This window comes from Bubalus kerabau, chromosome 12 (assembly GCF_029407905.1).
Source record: "Bubalus kerabau isolate K-KA32 ecotype Philippines breed swamp buffalo chromosome 12, PCC_UOA_SB_1v2, whole genome shotgun sequence".
Taxonomy (NCBI): Eukaryota; Metazoa; Chordata; class Mammalia; order Artiodactyla; family Bovidae; genus Bubalus; species Bubalus kerabau.
The window spans coordinates 75,821,121-75,840,839 of NC_073635.1; the positions used below are offsets into that span (position 1 = coordinate 75,821,121).

At 39.1% G+C, this 19,719-nt stretch overlaps 1 protein-coding gene across 1 annotated transcript in view; it reads right to left on the reverse strand.

Annotated features, from left to right (window-relative positions):
- Positions 1-19,719, reverse strand: part of LOC129624250 (ATP-binding cassette sub-family C member 4-like) — a 180,227-nt gene that overhangs the window by 11,807 nt on the left and 148,701 nt on the right. The window contains exons 27-29 of the mRNA XM_055541910.1: positions 14,299-14,388; positions 10,635-10,807; positions 10,102-10,207 (exon numbers count right to left, since the gene is read on the reverse strand). Of these exons, the coding sequence (XP_055397885.1) occupies positions 10,102-10,207; positions 10,635-10,807; positions 14,299-14,388 (369 nt within the window). The remainder of the gene's footprint in view (positions 1-10,101; positions 10,208-10,634; positions 10,808-14,298; positions 14,389-19,719) is intronic.

A 19,719-nucleotide genomic window follows, 5' to 3' on the forward strand; every position in this document is an offset into this window, starting at 1 on the left:
CAAAGACAGAAATATAGATCAATGGAACAAAATAGAAAGCCCAGAGATAAATCCACACACATATGGACACCTTATCTTTGACAAAGGAGGCAAGAATATACAATGGATTAAAGACAATCTCTTTAACAAGTGGTGCTGGGAAATCTGGTCAACCACTTGTAAAAGAATGAAACTAGAACACTTTCTAACACCATACACAAAAATAAACTCAAAATGGATTAAAGATCTAAACGTAAGACCAGAAACCATAAAACTCCTAGAGGAGAACATAGGCAAAACACTCTCTGACATACATCACAGCAGGATCCTCTATGACCCACCTCCCAGAATATTGGAAATAAAAGCAAAAATAAACAAATGGGACCTAATTAACCTTAAAAGCTTCTGCACATCAAAGGAAACTATTAGCAAGGTGAAAAGACAGCCTTCAGAATGGGAGAAGATAATAGCAAATGAAGCAACTGACAAACAACTAATCTCGAGAATATACAAGCAACTCCTACAGCTCAACTCCAGAAAAATAAATGACCCAATCAAAAAATGGGCCAAAGAACTAAACAGACATTTCTCCAAAGAAGACATACAGATGGCTATCAAACACATGAAAAGATGCTCAACATCACTTATTATCAGAGAAATGCAAATCAAAACCACTATGAGGTACCATTTCACACCAGTCAGAATGGCTGCGATCCAAAAGTCTACAAGTAATAAATGCTGGAGAGGGTGTGGAGAAAAGGGAACCCTCTTACACTGTTGGTGGGAATGCAAACTAGTACAGCCACTATGGAGAACAGTGTGGAGATTCCTTAAAAAACTGGAAATAGACCTGCCTTATGATCCAGCAATCCCACTGCTGGGCATACACACTGAGGAAACCAGAAGGGAAAGAGACGCATGTACCCCAATGTTCATCGCGGCACTGTTTATAATAGCCAGGACATGGAAGCAACCTAGATGTCCATCAGCAGATGAATGGATAAGAAAGTGGTGGTACATATACACAATGGAGTATTACTCAGCCATTAAAAAGAATACATTTGAATCAGTTCTAATGAGGTGGATGAAACTGGAGCCTATTATACAGAGTGAAGTAAGCCAGAAAGAAAAACACCAATACAGTATACTAACGCATATATATGGAATTTAGAAAGATGGTAACAATAACCCTGTGTACGAGACAGCAAAAGAGACACTGATGTATAGAACAGTCTTATGGACTCTGTGGGAGAGGGAGAGGGTAGGAAGATTTGGGAGAATGGCATTGAAACATGTAAAATATCATGTATGAAATGAGTTGCCAGTCCAGGTTCGAGGCACGATACTGGATGCTTGGGGCTGGTGCACTGGGACGACCCAGAGGGAGGGAATGGGGAGGGAGGAGGGAGGAGGGTTCAGAATGGGGAACACGTGTATACCTGTGGTGGATTCATTTTGATATTTGGCAAAACTAATACAGTTATGTAAAGTCTAAAAATAAAATAAAATTTAAAAAAATAAATAAAAAAATAAATAAAATAGGGGAAAAAAAAAAAAGAAAGAAAGAGATGCCAGAAATGGTTTTTAAAATGGTGATAAACAATAAAGGGAGATCCCATTAGGGACAAATAGAGCGGGGAGGTGAAGATCTGAGTATTGGACTTCTGCTTTTGGCTGCCAGGTGACACAGGAACAATTGTCCAATTTGGGTCCAACTTGGAATTTGGGTCCCTAATTAAATGGGTTCTTGTGATTTTCTCAGAGACTAGACACTGTGGCAGGTATTAACTCAAATTTTTTTCTTAGGTCTTGAAATAAGAAGTCATTCTTCTTGCCCATGGAATGATGAAAGCTGCAGCATGGTCACCTCCATAACTGCTCTCCCAAATCTGCTGCTTTTGTATGTAAGCACCCCCTTAATAAAGTATTTCTTTTCCCTTATTGTGCTCTCTACTTTCACATTAGTTATCTTTTCTCTAAAAACTTTAATGAAAATACTTGGCATGTTTTTGAAGGAGGTTTCTCTTCTAAAATGTTGTAACTATATCCATGTAGGCTTATGAAAGAAAAAAATCCATAAAGGCAAAAAACAGAATTTAAGTAAAACACTAGTTAGGTATAAGCTGTTTTTGTGCTTTTCAGGTAGATATATTACAAGATTTTCTGGTTTTAATGTATCTGGGAAAAAATATACTTAAAAGAGACTTGAGTTGAGGAAAAGAGGTAAAGAATATGCACAATATTGTTTACAAATAGAAGAGGTAGAATTTGAGATTCCTGGTCCTGGGTTTTGTCCTGCGTCATTCATTTTCAAAGAAAAACTGCAGACAGTGAAAATGTTGACCACAGACAACAACCCTGTAAGGGCAAGTGCAGATTTTCATATGCCCCTTTCCTCGTGCTTCTAGGGAGAATACAGGTCATATGAAGGCTGGAGTGTGAGAGATGGGAGGGGACAACTGTGCTATTGGCTGAAGAGAAAACAGGTCATAAGCACCCAGCAAATCCTAAAAAGCACAAGAAGAACTCACCTTTTAATGCAGAGACAGTGGTGAGTCTTAGGAGAAAGAGGATTTCTAATTTATCTGTCTTACTCCACTGTTATGGAGCAAATAAGGATGATTAAATTAGTTGTCATTATGACTTCATTATGTTTCAGTTCAGTTCAGTTCAGTCACTCAGTCATGTCCGACTCTTTGCGACCCCATGAATTGCAGCACTCCAGGCCTTCCTGTCCATCACCAACTCCTGGAGTACACTCAAACTCACATCCGTTGAGTCGGTGGTGCCATCCAGCCCTCTCATCCTCTGTTGTCCCCTTCTCCTCCTGCCGATAATCCCTCCCAGCATCAGAGTCTTTTCTTTTTTTTTTTTATTTTTTAAATTTTATTTTATTTTTAAACTTTACATAATTGTATGAGTCAACTCTTTGCATGAGGTGGCCAAAGTACTGGAGTTTCAGCTTTAGCATAATTCCTTCCAAAGAACACCCAGGAGCAATCTCCTTTAGAATGGACTGGTTGAATCTCCTTGCAGTCCAAGGGACTCTCAAGAGTCTTCTCCAACACCACAGTTCAAAAGCATCAATTCTTCGGCACTTAGCCTTCTTCACAGTCCAACTCTCACATCCATACATGACCACAGGAAAAACCATAGCCTTGACTAGATGGACCTTTGTTGGCAAAGTAATGTCTCTGCTTTTGAATATGCTATCTAGGTTGGTCATCACTTTTCTTCCAAGGACTAAGTGTCTTAATTTCATGGCTGCACTCACCATCTGCAGTGATTTTGGAGCCCAGAAAAATAAAGTCTGACACTGTTTCCACTGTTTCCCCATCTATTTCCCATGAAATGATGGGACCAGATGCAATGATCCTCGTTGTCTGAATGTTGAGTTTTAATCCAACTTTTTCACTCTCCACTTTCATTTTCATTCAGAGGCTTTTTAGTTCCTCTTCACTTTCTGCCATAAGGGTGGCGTCATCTGCATATCTGAGGTTATTGATATTTCTCCCGGCAATCTTGACTCCAGCTTGTGTTTCTTCCAGCCCAGTGTTTCTCATGATATACTCTGCATATAAGTTAAATAAGCAGGGTGACAATATATAGCTTTGATGTATTCCTTTTCCTATTTTGAACCAGTCCGTTGTTTCATGTCCAGTTCTAACTGTTGCTTCCTGACCTGCATATAGGTTTCTCAAGAGGCAGGTCAGTATGTTTAATAAAATTGAAAAATGAGAGAACATCTTTGTAAAATAGAATTCTGAAACACTAACGGCGCTTAATGAACCAAAGCTGGGTAAATCCCTTTGAAGAGTCAACACATAAATAAAGCTATTAACTAAGCCAGTTGGTTCCCAAAAAGTCTTTTGCTTAATTTATTTACAGTAAACAAAACCATTTCAAATAGCTGAGAAAAAAAGAGAAGAAAAGGCAAAAGAGCAAAAGAAAGTTATACCCATCTGAATGCAGAGTTTGAAAGAATAGCAAGGAGAGATAAGAAGACTTCCTCAGCGATCAATGCAAAGAAATAGAGAAAAACAACAGAATGGGAAAGACTAGAGATCTCTTCAAGAAAATTAGAGATACCAAGGGAACATTTAAGGATAAAAATGTATGGAACTAACAGAAGCAGAAGATATTAAGAAGAGGTGGCAAGAATACACAGAAGAACTGTACAAAAAAAGATCTTCTTGACCCAGATAACCACAATGGTGTGATCATTCACCTAGAGCCAGACATCCTGGAGTGTGAAGTCAAGTTGACCTTAAGAAGTATCACTACAAACAAAGCTAGTGAAGTGATGGAATTCCAGCTGAGCTATTTCAAATCTTGAAAGATGATGCTGTGAAAGTGCTGCACTCAATATGCCAGCAAATTTGGAAAACTCAGCAGTGGCCACAGGACTGGAAAAGGTCAGTTTTCATTCCAATCCCAAAGAAAGGCAATGCCAGAGAATGCTCAAACTACCACACAATGTACTCATTTCACATGCTAGCACAGTAATGCTCAAAATCCTTCAAGTGAGGCTTCAATAGCATGTAAACTAAGAACTTCCAGATGTACAAGCTAGATTTAGAAAAGGCAGAGGAACCAGATATCAAATTGCCAACATCCATTGGATTATAGAAAAAGCAATAGAATTCTAGAAAAACATCTACTTCTGCTTCATTGACTTCCCTAAAGCCTTTGACCATGTGGATCACAACTAACTGTGGAAAATTCTTCAAGAGATGGGAATACCAGATCACCTTATGTGCCTCCTGAGAAACCTGTATGCAGGATAAGAAGCAATAGTCACAACTGGATATGGAACAACAGACTGGTTCAAAATTGGAAAAGGCATACATTATGGCTATATACTGTCACCTTGCTTATTTAACTTCTATGCCAAGGACAACATGTGAAAAACCAGGCTGGATGAAGCCAAGCTGGAATCAAGATTGCTAGGAGAAATATCAACTTCAGATATTCAGGTAACACCACTCTTATGGCAGAAAGCAAAGAGGACCTAAAGAGCTTCTTGATGAAGGCGAAAGAGGAGAGTGAAACAGCTGGCTTAAAACTCAACATTCAAAAACTAAGATCATGGCATCTTGTCCCATCACTTCATGGCAAATAGATGGGGAAACATGGAAACAGTGAGAGATTTTATTTTCTTGGGCTTCATAATCACTGCAGAGGGTGACTGCAGCCTTAAAATTAAAAGACCCTTGCTCCTTGGAAGAAAACCTATGACAAAACTAGACAGTGTATTAAAAAACAGAGACAGTAATTTGCTGACAAAGATCCATATAGTCAAAGGTATGGTTTTCCAGTGGTCATGAATGGATGTGAGAGTTGGACTATAAAGAAGACTGAGAGTGTTGAAGAACTGTAGTTTTGGAGAAGACTCTTGAAAGTCCCTTGGGCTGCAAGGAGATCAAACCAGTCAACCCTAAAGGAAATCAACCCTGAATATTCACTGGAAGGACTGATGCTGAAGCTGAAGCGCCAATACTTTGGCCACCTGATGTGAAGAGCTGACTCATTAGAAAAGACTCTGATGCTGGGAAAGATTGGAGGCTGGAGGAGAAGGGGACAACAGAGGATTAGATGGTTGGATGACATCACTGACTCAATGGACATGAGTTTGAGCAAATTCTAGATGATGAAGGACAAGGAAGCCTGGTGTGCTGCAGTACATAGGGTCGCCAGGAGTTGGACATGACTGAGCAACTGAACAAGAACAAAATAAAACCATGCCCATCTGTCTTTGTGCAGATATATTCACCAGTGCCACAAAATGTACTTGTTACAAGAAATGGTAACCCATTCCTGTATTCTTGCCTGGAGAATCCCCATGGCCAGAGGAACCTGGTGGGCTACAATCTATGAGGTGGCACAAAAGTCAGATACAACTTAGCAACTAAACAACAACACCTTCAACACCTATAACCACACGACTTCACGGTGACAACCCTGTCGGTTATGCCCTTCCTCAGTATCAGCCCCTCCCTCAGGCTGGCTGCCTGCCCTGTGGAGCATCAGGTTTTGCAGCAGGTTGACTCATCTCATGTCCACATTAAAGCTTTCAGAACAGACAGTCACCTGCTTTCCTGAAAGGAAAGAGGTACAGGGATTCCCTTGGAGATATTGGGGGTTCAGTTCCAGAACACTAGAGTATAGTGAATATCACAATAAAGTCAGTTATACAAAAGTTCTGGCTTCCCAGGCTGTATAAAAGTTATGTTTAGACTACACTGTAGCCTAGCGAGTGTGCAGTAGCATTATGCCTGAGAAAACAACGCACAGACCTTAATTTAAAAAATAATTTATTGCTCATGGGCATACCCATGGGTGATTCTTGTTGATGTCTGACAGAAAACAACAAAATTCTACAAAGCAATTATCCTTCAATTAAAAAAATAAATTAAGGTAAATAATAATAATAATGTATTGCTAAAAAATACTAACCATCATTGGAGACTTTGGCAAATAACACCAAAAATCACTGATCGCAGATCACCATAACAAATGTAATGATAGTGAAAAAGTTTGACATATTGTGAGAATTACCAAAAGGTGACACAGACACGGAGTGAGAAAATGCTGTAGTCCCCTAAGGTCTAATCCTGCTGTTCCTACAAGAGGAGTCAGCAACCACAACCGTTTTGGGCCAAGATGTAAATAAGTGGCTGAGTTTACATATCCTGGCGGGACCTCCCTGTGACATCACTGATGACCTCAATCAGGGACCCTTAAACTGAAGGTCTCCCAACATAGGAGTGGGAAGGGCAGCTCCACAGTGAAGGACATCACAGAAAACAAGTCCAGTCATTGCAAAGGTGACAGGCTCCAAAGAGAACCCTCACGTTTCTCTTCTCTCTCCATCTTCCCTATTCACCCAGATGCTCAGTCTCCACACCCAGACATCAGCATCAACTCCTCTCTCTCCCCTCAGGTCCTGCATTCAATTTATCACTTGGCTTCTCTTCCTTATCTCCCCCAAATCCAACCATCTCACCATTCCCACTGCAGATACCTTAGTCTCAGCCACCAACAGTCAAGAGAGGGCACAACTGCGAGAGAGATGGAACACTGTATTTGGAGAATTTAAGACCATCAATGTGGTTTTAGCTGTAAAGGAAGGAGGGGGTGCAGAGTGGGACAAAACTAGAAAGGTGGGGAGGAGCCGGGCTGTAAACTTGGCGGTAAACTAAAACATGTTAAAGATTTGTACGCTGATCAATTGAGAAAAATTTGAGGTTACAGAAATTTACCAGGAGATCGGCTTCCCTGGTGGCTCAGATGGTAAAGAATCTTCCTGAAATGTGGGAGAACCAAGTTCAGTCTCTGGGTTGGGAAGATCCCATGGAGTAGGAAATGGCAACCCACTCAGTATTCTTGCCTGGAAAATCCCATGGACAGAGGAGCCTGGTGAGGTACAGTTCACGGGGTTGCAAAGAGTGGGACGTGACTGAGCAAGTAACACACACTAGTAAGTAAAGCACTAAATAAATTGAACATACTTTGATAACAGCAACAAAACTGATTGGTTCAAGGGATACAGATGTTTACATCTGTGAATCAGGTGCTGAGGGATAAGACTGAGAACTGACTAGCAGACATGCTTTCCAAATTCTGTCCTTCCTCACTGTTTCCCTAACCAATCACACATCCCAAGTTGACAGTATTTCTAAGAATTAGATAATAAAAGCGATCTGCTACTATTAATGCTGGAATACCAAAAACCAAAAATAAAGCTGCAGGATACATTTAGGAACAAAGAATTTATTTGAGCAGACCCCTAAGTGAGCTAGAGATCAAGCCATCTTTCTGCTGCTGCCTATAAAACCTGACAAAGGGCTGGAAACAGTTAAATTTTATAGCATCATTTATTTATTATGGAAGAAAGATGTTTGGGGGACAGCCTTCAAAATATACAGTGCTAAGAGGTAAGAACAACAAAGCAACAGGAAAAAGTAGAAATGAAAGGCTACTTTGCCAATTAGCATTCAAGAACACAAAATGAGGGTCTAAGAATGCTGCTGCTGCTGCTAAGTTGCATCAGTCGTGTCCGACTCTGTGCGACCCCATAGACGGCAGCCCACCAGGCTCCCTCATCCCTGGGATTCTCCAGGCAAGAACACTGGAGTGGGTTGCCATTTCCTTCTCCAATGCATGAAAGTGAAAAGTGAAAGTGAAAGTGAAGTCGTGTCTAAGAATACCAGGTGCTAAAAAAACATTTCTGGAATTTGAGTTACTGTCCTGTAGTCTTGGAATTTAACCCAGTCCCTCTTGAAAGTTTGCAGGTGGAGTCAGCTTCCTACTGAGCTGCTCTAGTCCAGACAACTGGCTACACTGCTGGAGCCTAGAGCATCCCTTTGGTTGGGAATGCCCCACTCCTGTTGTTGGACTGCTTGGAGCTCACTCCTGTGCATGTCCAGCTCAGTGAGTAAGGCTACAGGCACTGCTTCAATGCTGACAGCCTGATTGAACGCAATGTCCCCACTGATGATCCATCTGACAATGCATGTGAAGTAAGGGGAGGGGTTGACATTCCAGAAACTGTCTAAGAAGTCAAAAGAGACAGTTCCATTATCATAAGACGTAAGGAAGTTTGGGTGTTACTGTTTATTATTGATTATTACCTATTTTTTGTGGACCATCAAAATACCTAAATATATCTTGCATTCTTTTGGACTGACTTCCCTTGCGGCTCAGACAGTAAATGCAGAAGACCTGGGTTCAATCCTTGAGTCGGGAAGATTCCTTGCAGAAGGGAATGGCTACCCACTCCAGTATTCTTGCTTGGAGAATCCCATGGACAGAGGAGCCTGGCAGGCTACAGTCCATGGGGTCACAAAGAGTTGGACATGACTGAGTGACAAACACATTCTTTTGGGATTATATGCAGCCAAAGGTTTTCCTTTGAGCCATGGTTTCTATATCATTTTGTAAAGCCACATTCTAACATTTACTGAAAGTCAGCAAGCAGCAGAGGGAAACAACAAAGAGATTATGAAAAGAGATAAGGAATAGAGGGAGGAAGGAAAAGAAGATAAGGAAGGAAATATTAACTTACTGAGAGGAAAGAGCCAATCAAATCTGGAGGGAAGATACTAGACAGATGTCCAGAGACCAAAGCTTGGAGCCTACTGCATGTGCAGTGCCTCGATCTACTGTGCAAGAGGCTTGTTGGTTGTTTATCTACAGCCTCTCAGCCTTGATTTGCCTTCCTTTCTAAACTCTCACCTGTGATGCACACATTGGACCTCTGCAAGTCACATTTCAGAGGCTCTTTGGTAAGCTGGCCTCTTTTAGGTTCTGCCAGTAAATGGACTCTAGAGGGAGACTGAAAGTGGGACAGAGCTAATGTTCTATCTGACTTGCTGTTCCTGCAGCGTCACCTCAGCAGTGGGACCTGACTCCGAGCTTCTATTAGCACATGGAGAAATAGCCCCATCCTGCTTCCTCAGCACATATGACCAGCAACTGGGCCTCTCCTTGGAGGTTTGAGCACCAACCATAGGGCCTCTCTTCTGAGTTCTTAGGTCTGAATATCTGTCCTAGGACATGGTAGCTGCTTCCTAAAATCATGACCCCAGCGTTTCCTTTCATTTTTCTAGCCTCCAATTCTTATGTAGCAAATTTCCTATATTAAATCCTTTCAGCTGAAATACTATTTTTCTCACGAGGCCCTTTCTTCTCATGGACTCCCTTCTGACAGCAAGAGCTGAAAAATTCTGCAACCTTAGCCAACAACCTCCTGGCAATCTAAATGAAAGGTTAATTTTTTGATTAAGGGAATTGAAAAATACCGAAACAACTGTGACACAGTAAAGGTGAATATGTTCTAGCCTCTTGAAACATTAAGCTGTAATTTGGGTTTGGAATATTTTCATGGCTGGACGTCTTAAAAAATAACAATTCAAATATAAGAATATAATATAAAATATAAGGTTATTGAATATATTATTTAATAGCACATTTTGAAGTTCATTACTCAAGTTATTTTCAGGTATGAGAAGATAAACCAAGAGAAAATTAAATTACTGGAGGTTTCTATCAAGTTTTACAAGGAAGGATTAGTGCAAAATTGAATATAAGTGAAAAAAACTGAAATGGTGAGGGACTTACCAGTATCCGTTCACAGCCAATAATGGTGCTCAACCTGTGTGTGATGGTTAGCACAGTGCACTGGGCAAATTTCTCATGAATTTTTTTTTGTATTAACTCATCAGTTCGGGAATCAGAGAAGTTGATATACTTCAGTGAAGACAGGAAAGGCAGACTAAAGAGTTAAAAATTAAACATCAATACTTTAACATATAATTTTGTTCCTAAAAAGCTAAGTATAAAAAGTCTATTTAAAAATTTACCATTTTCCATAAAGTGATGGAAAATAGCCTTCCCTTGAAACTGTTTGAAACTATGTGGATTGAAACTAGCTGGATTCCTAAATCCAGCTCTCTTAGGATGCCTCATAACAATATTAACAGCATGTAACTGTCTTGGTTTCTTCCTTTGTTTTCCTTTGTTTGTGATTAATATTATTAAAAGACATCTGCAGGCCAAAGAGAGCACAGAAACATTTTTCAGCATCACTAAATGTTTTCCATTTACCACATTTACAATTTGGATTCCAGGTTTCATGGATCTGAGCTCCATACCTTGGATCCACATTGGATGTGGCTTTGTCAAGAATCAATATCTGATTTTTCCTGAGAATAGCCCTGGCAAGGCACACTAGTTGTCTCTGTCCAACACTCAAGTTCAATCCTGATTCTGCTAATTCAGTATACATTACACAAGGCAGAGCTTTGATGACTTCTTTAAGTTGTACCTGTGGATACAGAAAGAAAAACATTTCGAAAACAAACTGCTGCAGAAATAGAAAAGCCTCTTAGACATTAGAGCTTCAAAGTCCTCATGACTTCTTATGTATCTTACATGTACAGTCACGTGATGGAAAAAGCTGTTTCCAATTCATGTTCACTGAGAAAGATGGTGGGTAGAGTCAAGTCAGGACAGAAAGATCTCAACGTCCCCCCATATCTACCACATGCCGTCCACCAACAACCCCCACCTAGGAATTAGTTCAGAAAGTCTCTCAAAAATTGAAGCTATTTCTCCCAATATGGTTTAAACAGAAAATTGAAAAGGATCTTTATGGTTGAATCAACTTTACCATGATATGTTTTGCTTAGGAGTTGAAAAAAAAATTACAGCAAGTTTAGTTCTCTAAAGATATATTATTAACACTTTACAATTTTTTAACATTTAAAATACTACAAATTTAAACAATGGAAAACTCTGTCTTATCCATTAGTAATCCTGGAACATTTCCCAAGCTTAGTCTATAAATAGTGGACCAGTCAAGTGCATTTTCTTCAATATCATAGATGTCTTCCAGTGAATGAAAACTCACAAAAAACAAGATGAATATTACATCTTATCTCCCTCACAATATGGATATAGGCCATGTTTATACTAATCTATCTTCACAAAATTATACTCATAAGATTAAAAAAAACAAATCTTTAACTACCAAATATAATCTGAAAGTACACTTCGTGGTAGGGGTCAGTTCAATGAATATTCATTTTGGAGAAATATTATGGAGCAAGAAGCAAACTTAGGCTGTACTTAAAGTGAAAGAACGAAGAAATACACTTCAAATAAAGAAACCAACAGATTGATGGCCAGTAAGCTATGTGACACCCTACAGCTTCAGATAACAAAACACCAAGGGTGAATGACTAGCATTTTCATGATATCCTAAATGCTAGAGCACTTCCAAAAATGTGATCCTGAATTGTGCTCCTGATGGAGTCCAATCCCTAGAAAGCAGGATTCTGAGTTAGGATTAAATATGGTATTGGTATTTAGTGATAGCATAAAAGGTGTACAAACTGTAAAGGGTAAGATTTGGATTGTGGTGCAAGTGATTGGTCTTTGTTAAGACTGACATTCTAACTTTGAGGAAATAATCTCACACTTACTCCTGAATTGGATGACATCACATAACTAATCTTGTTTTTTCCTTTTCCTTCAGGTTGTCCATATCTGCTTCATGATGAATAAGAGTTGTAAAGGGAAGTGTTTTTCATAAAATACTGTTTTCTGAGACACTGTATTTATTTATGAATCAGGGATGATTATGATAATAATATGAATATCAGGCCCTCTGTAGTGTAATCATAAAATCAAGGTATGAAGTATTACAATGGAAGAAAAGGGCAACAGATGCAGTAGACAATAATAATTTGAAGTTACAACTGGAGAATCTGAACACATTAGACAACAGTGTAATATGACTATTTTATTACTTAATCAAGATAATTGTGTTAGATTATGCAAGAGAATGTCCTTGAAAAAGACAGAGATTGTGTCTCTTAATGACTGTGATAGACCCAGAATCTGCAACGATGCCTGTCTAAGAAGCTGTCAGAGATATTTGTTGGCAGTGTGAAGGCAGAAGTGAATCTCGTCATATGACATATCTGTCCCTATAAATTAGAAAGTAAATCCATATAGACAGGTTATATATAACACTATTATTACATGTTAAAGGATTATATTCTTATAATAATTAACTGGCTCCAGAATATCACATCACACTGTAAACTGTGGAAAGTATATAAAAAGTTATAATTTAAGGAAAATAGAGCAAATAATACTAATCAAAATTATACATCTCAATATGAAACAGTTCAGATCATTTTTGAGGTTGGGAAAATAATGGAATATAGCAAAATTGAAAAACAATTAACTGAACTTATAAGGCACCCTATTTCTATCATCATAAACATTTTTAAAGTAACCTGCTGTGTAGTGTATCTAGTAGGTGCCAACACCTCTCACAGGAGGTTAACATAGATGTCAGGTGCTTCCCACATTTCGTGGAACCTTCTTACTTCTCAAAAAGAAAGGCTGGTGAGGGCTGGAAGAAGACAGGAAATTGTAATCAACAGATGGGGAAGAGCTTTTACTAGAGCAGGGCCAGCAGTAAAGGAAGTAAAGGACAGCCTGTTCACCTAATACAAGGCCCCGGGAAATGGACATGTGAGCTGTCCCACAGCAAGGACTGAACCACGTGGTTCCTGATGCATAGGCTGCTGACACCCAGGTTTCTGTATCTTGGTTTTCTGTGTGATGAGACACACTTGTGCCCTAACAGAGATACTATCAATGCTGAATTTGTGTAACACAAAATTTTTTAAAGAAATAAGCCATACTTCTCTGAAATGCAGAGATCAACCAAACATTTAGCACCTATTTATCAAGTACTGACTTCCCGGTGGCTCAGACAGTAAAGTGTCTGTCTACAATGCGGGAGACCGGGTTCAATCCCTGGGTCGGGAAGATCCCCGGAGAAGGAAATGGCAACCCACTCCAGTTCTATTGCCTGGAAAATCCCAAGGACAGAGAAACCTGGTAGGCTATAGTGCATGGGGTCGCAAAGAGTTGGACACGACTGAGTGACTCTACTTTCACTTTCACTTTATCAAGTGCTACTTTTTAAAAATCAAAAGACTGACCTAGATCCCATGGGAGACTAGAAGTCTGTCTATGGCTTAGAAATCTAAAGTTTCTGCCATCAGTAGAATCAATTTGTAAAACTAGGACTAATACACAAAATAATTAGTATTGAAATATACAAACCAACAGCAACTTAATAGTCAAATTTTTTTTCATGCAAGGGTAGGGAAATCCAGTGAAGTAGGGCAAGGGGAAACATGACACAAATAACAGGAGCGCCTCTAGAAATTAACGTACCCATACAAATTCTGAATCAGAACAGCAGGGTTCTGTTACCTGCATTCATGCTGCAGCATTAAAATGATATAATCATCAATAAGTAATCATGACATTCAAACTAAATACTTTACTTTTATAAACATTTTCTTATGAAACTTCATAGCATTTTATTGGAAGGATCTTGTTTATCTTTCAATTAATGAAAAACTAATGTCTCCACTTAGATATCCCCTAAGGTCATAAGAATAAAATGAACATTGGAGGGTAATTAATCAACTAGGTCACTCATAGAATTTGACCCCACGCTTTTAATGTCTGGTTTAATGCTCTGCTAAGGACAAAATATTGTATCTAGTTGCTTTGGGTTCTATAGAAAAAGCTAAAATGAAAACATGGGGAATTATTTTGTTGGTTTTCATTGTCAATACACACATTTTAAGTGTACCCATCTCATCACTGTTTTCCTAGAAAGTAAAGAGTTAAAATGATAAGCTTCCCTTAATTACGTGCAATGCTATGAATGTACACACACAAATACTGATGCTAACAAGTTAATCACATTATATAAGTTACCTCTTCTAAGACATTCCACAGTTCCTCCTCCAAATACTCATTAAAGGGATCCAGATTTTTCCTTATTGTTCCAGTGAATAAAACAGGTTCCTAAATACCGCAAAATAGTGAATGTTATTACCTTAATCTCTTTTCATTTTAAACCAATGCTTATAGAAAAGAATGAAAATACAAAATATCAAAGTTCACTGCTATTAAAGTTTCAAATGTATATTTAACAGTATCTCTAAAATAATTTTCCATTGTACAAAGTGTGCTACAAAAAATCCTCTGGACTATTAAACACTAAAAAACGAAAGTGTTTAAGAAGTATTTTCATCTTAAGAGAAAAAAAAAAAACTGAAGAAAAGAAAGGAAAATTTGATTTTTTAAAAAAATTTGCCATTCTGGTAATAAATATCTGTTTAAACACACACAAACTTACATTATAATCACATGAGAAAGTTTATATCAAGATCTATACAAATTAACTGTCAATCCTGGTGTGATTGGAAAACATCAACTGCATGATTAGTTGAGGCTTGTGCTTCAAAGCAAAACTGTTCAATATTTATACATTGGCAATGAAGAATAAACTAGGCTATTTTCTCCATTTGTCAGACTGTCTTCTAGGATCTGGAATCTCTCCCCAGGTATGAATGGAACATCCCCGCATGTTCAAAGAGAATGTCAGCTCCTGGGGCCTGAGGCACCTCTGTCCATGGAGAGATCACCTCTGATTCTGCATCAGCTGGTCCCCATGTTCTCTCACCTGTGCATCAGGATGACCTGCCTCACAGAACCTCGTTACTCACTTCAAGGCCAGAAGGACCTGAAACCCACTGTGATGTGAGCCATAATAAAATTGTTTAAATAGCTTTTGCTATTCATCATCAGGAGGAGCCACAAATAAATTATACTGGAAACACACCTCCTGAGTTTCAAGAGAGAATCTTGTACATAAGCTCATGTAGACAATTTACATTTTCTTCTGGAAGGCTCTAGTAAGCCAGGTCATAAGAATATGGGCAGCAGAGAAGAGCCCAACAGGTTCCTTTCTGTGAAGGGGGCAGAGCAAGGGGAGGCACTGTGTGGGAACCAGAGGAGACCTGACTCTTCCACAAGTGCCCGGAACTTCTCGGAATTACCAGCCTCAAATCATGCCTGGCCTTGGGGCTGGACTTTCCTCCTAACTTCATAAAAGCCTGAGAAGAAAGATGAAGAAGACAAATATTTCTTTTCCTTAGTCATTATAAAGAATGACACTCAGAGAGCCTCCCATACATTCTTTCCCTATTGTCTCAGTTTTATGTCTAGTGATCAAGACATGAATACAGAAGGCACAGGACAGCGTGCCACCAAAAGAGATATATCCCTAAGGAAAGTCCAAAATTAAAAATATACTATGTAGGGAGCTTCATTTGCACAAAGTTGATTAAGTGACTGATAAGCCTACAAAGCAGTGAAAATCACTGGACATACAACATTTCAAGATGATTATTGAATTGAACTGAAAAATCCAGAGACTCAAATTTAAAGTTTCCCTTAAAACTCTTGAATTTAGGAACAAAGATTAACAATCATCTAAGCAATAGTAAGAGTTCCTTGTCAGGAGAATAACCATCATTGTACCCCAGATTTTTATAAAAACTTTTTGTAATTTTCAACCCTAAGATTCCCCTGTGCAGGTGATTTCTCATCCTTTAGCTGTATCTATGAAGTTTGCACAAACAACCAGCAAGATGAGGGGAGGCTGGTCCCCAATATTCCTCACCCTTCTCTTCTCCAATCTTCCCTCCATTATCCAGATCCTTTTAAGTAAGTAGGTACTCCCTGAATGTAATCTCAACTGGCGTTCTTCCTGGGGAATATACTTAACTACTTCAGATCTTGAGCACAAAGGATGCATACACCTCAACTACCTGTTGTGTTTAAGGAAATTATTTAGGAGAAGCTTTCATTTTTGCTTTTTCCTGAAACTTTGAATACAAATTGAGGAGTACTTCTTAAGAACACAGAATTCATCTTTTAAAGTTTCCCCAAGGACGGATGGTCTATGTCCCCACTCCCCTGTCTCTGGTTCCTACTCAGGTCCTTGCTGCCATCACATCTCCCCCAATTCTGACCTGTTCATGGCAGGACCAACAGTGATGGGGATAAGCCTGGGAGAGAGAGATGATCCCAGAAGCTTGCTGCTGTTCCCAGGATCACAGGTAACAGGGATTCAGGGAACATGATGTGGGCCTGGCTCACCTGAGTGGGGCAACTCAAAGAAACAGCACTGGGCTCCCCCTTCTGCAGAGTCTGCTCTCAGCTTCCTAGGCTGCCTAAATCAGGGTGTTGACACACAAGCATCACTGCTTGCTACTCATTTGAAGGGAAGAGAGATGTACGTTTTCTGCACTTAGACAAGTTAACTTCAAGTAACCAAACCAACAGACTTTTCTCCATCTCTAAGCCAACAAGACACTGTAAAGACAGAGGGCTCTTGGCTGGGGAGGGGTAAGATTTTGAGTATCTTCTCCTGACACTTATTATCTCAAAACACATAAATGAAAAAACCCATTTCAAAACTGATATTCTCCAAATGAGACTCAAAACAGGAGGAGTCGTATCTTCTGACTTTACTAAACTTTTGTTATGTTTTGGGGAAAATATCTCATGAGAACATCATTCAGTTTAACTAACATTTATTGAAAACAAAAAATTAATTTGGAGTCAGACAGTTCTAAGTTCTGATTCAACTTCTCATTAGTTATTAGACTCAGGGTAAATTATTTATCTTTCCAAGACAGTTCCATTACTGGAAACTAGGGTTAGCCTTGCAAGGCTGCCGTGACAATTTGAAACACAATGAAGTTCCTGATGTGATGCTAACATGGATCAGGAGCCCAGCTCAACAGGGGGACAGGCAGGGACAGTGACTGTCAAACTTCAGATGTAGTCAGTGGATTATGAAATTAGTTTTGTGCATTGTGATCATCATTTTGTCTTTTATATGAAGTAGAATAGAACTGACATCACAGAAAATATCAGAGCACAGAGCAATAGTAATGTTGTTTTGTGACATTTTTGTTTCTCTATGTATGTGTGTGTGTGTGTGTGTGTGTGTGTGTGCATGCACATGAAATCATGATATGAAGCAGTTCTATCAAGGACCACAGTCAATAGCCACCTGAAGTCTTACACAAGCAGAGTAATTTGCTTCTCAGCCTCTGGAGTTGAAAACCTCTTTAAATTTACTTTGAACCCTATTAGTATATTTTGGAAATTAATACATTGTTGATAATGTCATTTGCAAATATTTTATTCTTTTCCATAGGTTGTCTTTTTTTTTTTTTAATGGCTTCCTTCATGTAAATACTTTTAAGTTTAACCAGGTCACATTTGTTTATTTTTGCTTTTGCTCCCATTACTTTAGGGGTCAGATCCAAAAAAATAGTGCTGTGATTTATGTCAAAGAGTATTCTGCCTATGTTTTCCTCTAAGATCTTATCTCACTAAATATCTTGTCTTACAGGTCTTTGCTCATTTATTCATTTTTATTTTATTTTTTATATGGTATTAGAGAATGTTGTAATTATTTCTTTTACATGCAGTTGTGCATATTTCCCCACACTATTTATTGAAGAGACTGTCTTTTCTTTATTACATATTGTTACCTCTTTTGTCTTAGATTAATTGACATTAAGTGCATGAGTTTATTTCTGGGTTTTCTATCCTCTTCCATTAATCTATGTGTTTAGTTTCTGTGATAGTAACATACTTTTTCATTACTGTGTCTCTGTAGTGTAGTCTGAAATCAGGGACTGTGATTCCTCCAGCTCTGTTATTCTGTCTCAAGATTGTTTTGGCTATTTGCGGTCTTTTCTGTTTCCATACAAATTAAAAAAAATTTTTTTTGTTCTAGTTTTGTGAAAAATGCCACTAGCAATTTGATAGAGATTGCACTGACTCTGTAAATTGTCTTGGGTAGTATGGTTATTTTTAACAATATTGAATCTTTCAATCCAAGAATACAGTTTATCTTTTCATCTGTTTGTATCGTCTTCAATTACTTTCATCAGTGTCTTACAGGTTTTGTATACAGGCCTTTTACATCCTTAGGTAGGTTTAGTCTGAGTTCTTTTTTTTTTTTTTTTTCCTTTGATTTGATGTCAATGGGATTGTTTCCTTAATTTCTCTTTCTGATACTTTGTTTCTAGTCTATATAAATACAGTCAATATCTGTATAAACGGAGAGGGCAGTGGCAACCCACTCCAGTACTCTTGCCTGGAAAATCCAGCTGGTGGGCTGCAGTCCATGGGGTCGATGGGAGTTGGACACAACTGAGTGACTTCACTTTCACTTTTCACTTTCATGCATTGGAGAAGGAAATGGCAACCCACTCCAGTGTTCTTGCCTGGAGAATCCCAGGGACAGTGGAGCCTGGTGGGCTGCTGTCTATGGGGTCGCACAGAGTCAGATACGACTGAAGTGACTTAGCAGCAGCAGCATCTGTATAAACAACGGCTTATACAGCTCAATATCAAAGAAATAAACCTAATCAAAAATGTGAAGAAGACTTAAATAGACATTTCTCCAAAGACATAAAGATGGTCAACAGACCCATGAAAAGATACTCTGCTGCTGCTGCTAAGTCGCTTCAGTCGTGTCTGACTCTGTGTGACCCCATAGACAGCAGCCCACCAGGCTCCCCCGTCCCTGGGATTCTCCAGGCAAGAACACTAGAGTGGGTTGCCATTTCTTTCTCCAATGCATGAAAGTGAAAAGTGAAAGTGAAGTCATTCAGTCATATCCGACTTTTAGTGACCCCATGGACTGAAGCCTACCAGGCTCCTTCTCCAGTGGGATTTTCCAGGCAAGAGTACTGGAGTGGGGTGCCATTGCCTTCTCCGTGTAAAGATACTCAGTATCACTAATTATTCAGTTCAGTCACTCAGTCATGTTCTACTCGTTGCGACCCCATGAACTGCTGCATGCCAAGGCTTCCCTATCCATCACCAACTCCCAGAGCTTGCTCAAACTCATGTCCATCGAGTTGGTGCTGCCATCCAACCATCTCATCCTCTGACATCTCCTTCTCCTCCTGCCTTCAATTTTTCCTAACATCAGGGTCTTTTCTAAGGAGTCAGTTCTTTGCATCAGGAGGCCAAAGTATTGGAACTTCAGCTTCAGCATCAGTCCTTCCAATGAATATTCAGGATTGATTTCCTTTAGGATTGACAGGTTTGATCTCCTTGCAGTCCAAGGGACTCTTAAGAGTATTCTTGAACACCACAGTTCAAAAGCATCAATTCTATGCTGAGTTTTCTTTATAGTCACTAATTATTAGGGAAATGCAGATCAAAACTACAATGAAGTATCACCTCACACTGGTTAGAATGACCATCATTTAATGTCTACAAATAATTAATGCTGGTGAGGGTGTGGAGGAAAGG